At 44.4% G+C, this 3,959-nt stretch overlaps 2 protein-coding genes across 2 annotated transcripts; one reads left to right on the top strand and one right to left on the bottom strand.

The window, feature by feature from the left end:
* Window positions 1-251: 251 nt before the first annotated feature.
* Window positions 252-1,559, bottom strand: LOC123313059. Its single transcript, XM_044897754.1, has one exon. The coding sequence runs from the start codon at window positions 1,557-1,559 to the stop codon at window positions 252-254; it is 1,308 nt and encodes a 435-aa protein (XP_044753689.1).
* Window positions 1,560-1,577: 18 nt separating this feature from the next.
* On the top strand, window positions 1,578-2,663 carry LOC123313056. The gene has a single exon (XM_044897749.1). The coding sequence runs from the start codon at window positions 1,578-1,580 to the stop codon at window positions 2,661-2,663; it is 1,086 nt and encodes a 361-aa protein (XP_044753684.1).
* Window positions 2,664-3,959: the final 1,296 nt, after the last annotated feature.

Genomic DNA, 3,959 nt, shown 5'->3' with positions numbered 1-3,959 from the left:
AGAAGAAAAATATCTGTCGTGATAAATGCATTGGTACTCAGTCCTATGTAAGCTCGAAACACATAAATTGTCACAAAATGAATAAACCGTGTTACAAATAATCAAAACAATAGATAAAACCCGGAACATAGACAAATAGCTAAGCGAGGTTATACATTACCATAGAAATATGATGTTAAAAAACAAGGAAAGGCAAGGACAAGCAGAAAGGGAAAAGACAGAAAGGGAAATGACAGACCCGGACAGTGGCGTCACGAGTCATGGGGCAGTGGGTGTTCTGTGTAGGGAGAAGAGAAGGTGGGCGGCTTATTAATCAGATTAACGATGTTGCAGTAGATGGAGTTAATGCCGTTAAAGTCGGTGTTAATGTTGAGGTTGTTGTCTCGGCTCATTATCTCGACAGCTTCCAGGAATTCTCGTTTGTGTCTATTAGATTCAGACTTCAATATCTTGGCATCACCGAAGTTCATCGTGTGGTTCATCTCGTAACAGTGTTTGGATAGGCCAGTAGTCTGCTTAGCCATCGCACAGTCCCTGACGTGCTCCCTTAATCGCGTCTTGAGATTTCTCCCCGTTTGGCCGATGTATGTCTTATCACAGTCTGTGCAGTTTATAGCATAGACTATTCCAGCCCTTTTTTCGATGGGTGTTATATCCTTCATCCTTGAGAAAACATGTCTGCCAAGGGTGTTGGGCATGTATTTGGCACTGAGGAACATGTTTCTGTCTACGACGTGGTGGCTTATGGTTTTGATGATACGGGGGGTGATAGCAGGGTGATATGGCAGGGAGAAAAACCTGGGGACAACAGGTGTCGCTTGGTCGACATCCTGGGGGGTATGGGGTGAGATCTCGGCATGGGGCTCGGTGGTGTATCCTGGAGTATTGAAAAGGATTTTATTGATTAGTCTCCTTGGGTAAGAATTGCTGTTGAGTAGGTCGGCCAGTCTGTGGAGGCTGTTCTGCAAGTGTCGGGGGGAGACTAACTTTTCTAACCGGCCTTTCATTCCCAGAATGAGGTTGATCTTCTGTTTGTGTTCATGGGATGATTTGTAGTTGAGGTATCGCCCAGAGGCAGTTGGCTTCTGATACCAATCAGTGGAAATCGTGTTGTCGTCATTGCGTATCAACTGTAAATCCAAGTATGGAAGGGTGGAATTGGTCTCAACCTCATGAGTAAAATTTATGTGAATGTTTTGGTCGTTCAATACACGAATAATGTTACCGAGTTGGTCGGCCCGTAAAATACAAAATAGATCATCTACGTATTTCTTCGTCATTAAAGGGGTGTAGCAAAGCAGCGAAAAAGCCCTATCAAGGATGTCGTCCACCACCATCTCCGCGAAAATGGAAGAAGAGTCAGTACCCATAGGTGTTCCCTTTGTTTGTTTGAAAAATTTTTCTTGGAACTGGCAGTAAGTAGTGTTGAAGACTAACCTGACGCACTCAAGGAAATCCCCTCTCTGTAATGGGCAATGTTCCCCAATTGAATCCCAATGAAGGTTGACGCTATCGATTACAGCCTCCAATGTGACGTTAGAGAAGAGGGATACTTCCATTCTTCCATTTTCGCGGAGATGGTGGTGGACGACATCCTTGATAGGGCTTTTTCGCTGCTTTGCTACACCCCTTTAATGACGAAGAAATACGTAGATGATCTATTTTGTATTTTACGGGCCGACCAACTCGGTAACATTATTCGTGTATTGAACGACCAAAACATTCACATAAATTTTACTCATGAGGTTGAGACCAATTCCACCCTTCCATACTTGGATTTACAGTTGATACGCAATGACGACAACACGATTTCCACTGATTGGTATCAGAAGCCAACTGCCTCTGGGCGATACCTCAACTACAAATCATCCCATGAACACAAACAGAAGATCAACCTCATTCTGGGAATGAAAGGCCGGTTAGAAAAGTTAGTCTCCCCCCGACACTTGCAGAACAGCCTCCACAGACTGGCCGACCTACTCAACAGCAATTCTTACCCAAGGAGACTAATCAATAAAATCCTTTTCAATACTCCAGGATACACCACCGAGCCCCATGCCGAGATCTCACCCCATACCCCCCAGGATGTCGACCAAGCGACACCTGTTGTCCCCAGGTTTTTCTCCCTGCCATATCACCCTGCTATCACCCCCCGTATCATCAAAACCATAAGCCACCACGTCGTAGACAGAAACATGTTCCTCATTGCCAAATACATGCCCAACACCCTTGGCAGACATGTTTTCTCAAGGATGAAGGATATAACACCCATCGAAAAAAGGGCTGGAATAGTCTATGCTATAAACTGCACAGACTGTGATAAGACATACATCGGCCAAACGGGGAGAAATCTCAAGACGCGATTAAGGGAGCACGTCAGGGACTGTGCGATGGCTAAGCAGACTACTGGCCTATCCAAACACTGTTACGAGATGAACCACACGATGAACTTCGGTGATGCCAAGATATTGAAGTCTGAATCTAATAGACACAAACGAGAATTCCTGGAAGCTGTCGAGATAATGAGCCGAGACAACAACCTCAACATTAACACCGACTTTAACGGCATTAACTCCATCTACTGCAACATCGTTAATCTGATTAATAAGCCGCCCACCTTCTCTTCTCCCTACACAGAACACCCACTGCCCCATGACTCGTGACGCCACTGTCCGGGTCTGTCATTTCCCTTTCTGTCTTTTCCCTTTCTGCTTGTCCTTGCCTTTCCTTGTTTTTTAACATCATATTTCTATGGTAATGTATAACCTCGCTTAGCTATTTGTCTATGTTCCGGGTTTTATCTATTGTTTTGATTATTTGTAACACGGTTTATTCATTTTGTGACAATTTATGTGTTTCGAGCTTACATAGGACTGAGTACCAATGCATTTATCACGACAGATATTTTTCTTCTCGCATTGATGTAAGTCTCTGTTGTCATATTGTATGTTTCTTGTTTTTATTACCATGTACATTTTTAGTGGCCCTGAAGATGGAAACGAGGTTTTCCGAAAGCTAGGCCTAAACAGTAAAGAGAAAGTAAACACCTAATACTGACTGCTAACCCGATCAATATCATTCCTCATTATTTATTTACACTTAATACACTTATAACTCACAAACTAACTATTACACTACTATTTATTTCCACTCTTGTTTATTTCCACTAGTCGCTTGCAATGTAAGTGTACTTGTACTTGCCTACCTGCTTCTCCGCTGGGCTTATATAGGCGCCGAAAACATTCAGGTACCTTCGCGGTTATTCTCGAAGCTACCGACCGCTCCGGTTCTCGAAAGGTCCGACCGCAAGGGCCGGACTTGTTACACTGTCCCCTCCTTAAGCCTGTTCTGTCCCAGAACAGATTTAGTGAATTCCTCCGAGGACCGTGGCGAAACTTGCACTCATCACCATTCCTACAGTAGCCATTCTGATGGAAGTAGCACTCCACAGTTTTTCCAGACTCCCTGGCCTGCTTTGGGTTGAAACTGCACACCAGGATCCGTATACCAGTCCCCTGAAATACCACCTCCAGCATGCTTCGCACAACTCGCCAATTCAGCTGGTCCAATCCACAACCGAGCTTGGGAACAGCTAATTTCCTAACTCCAAAGCGTTGAAGGTCTTCTTTCAAACTATGCAGTGCCGTCCATAGATTCTGATAGGTTGGCTTCTGAAAGGAGTGTTGCTCGGTGACTAGGTAATAAATGAACCGACCTTCAGCCTTCAATTTCAAAACATTTCCGATTCTTGGCTGCTGTCGCAATAGTTGCTCCTGACGTCCAAATTTATTTCTGAATACTCTTGCTATTCCTTTGCTCATACGAAGGTCCTTCGCTACGCAATGAGCGAGAGAGTATTCCTCAGACACGGTAAAGAGATTTTGATGTACTTCCTGTGTAACGCCGAACCGTGCAACGCGTGTCTCACCATGGCAATCCATAAACTTCTGATAATCGCT

This window comes from Coccinella septempunctata, chromosome 5 (genome assembly GCF_907165205.1).
Source record: "Coccinella septempunctata chromosome 5, icCocSept1.1, whole genome shotgun sequence".
In the NCBI taxonomy this organism is placed as follows: Eukaryota; Metazoa; Arthropoda; class Insecta; order Coleoptera; family Coccinellidae; genus Coccinella; species Coccinella septempunctata.
Note: the sequence above shows the minus strand (reverse complement) of the source record. Positions and strands in the feature narration are given on the sequence as shown.

Excerpts from the sequence above, each read along its gene's own strand:
- LOC123313059 (XM_044897754.1), bottom strand. The coding sequence starts at position 1,559 with ATGGAAGTATCCCTCTTCTCTAACGTCACATTGGAGGCTGTAATCGAT.
- LOC123313056 (XM_044897749.1), top strand. The coding sequence starts at position 1,578 with ATGGTGGTGGACGACATCCTTGATAGGGCTTTTTCGCTGCTTTGCTAC.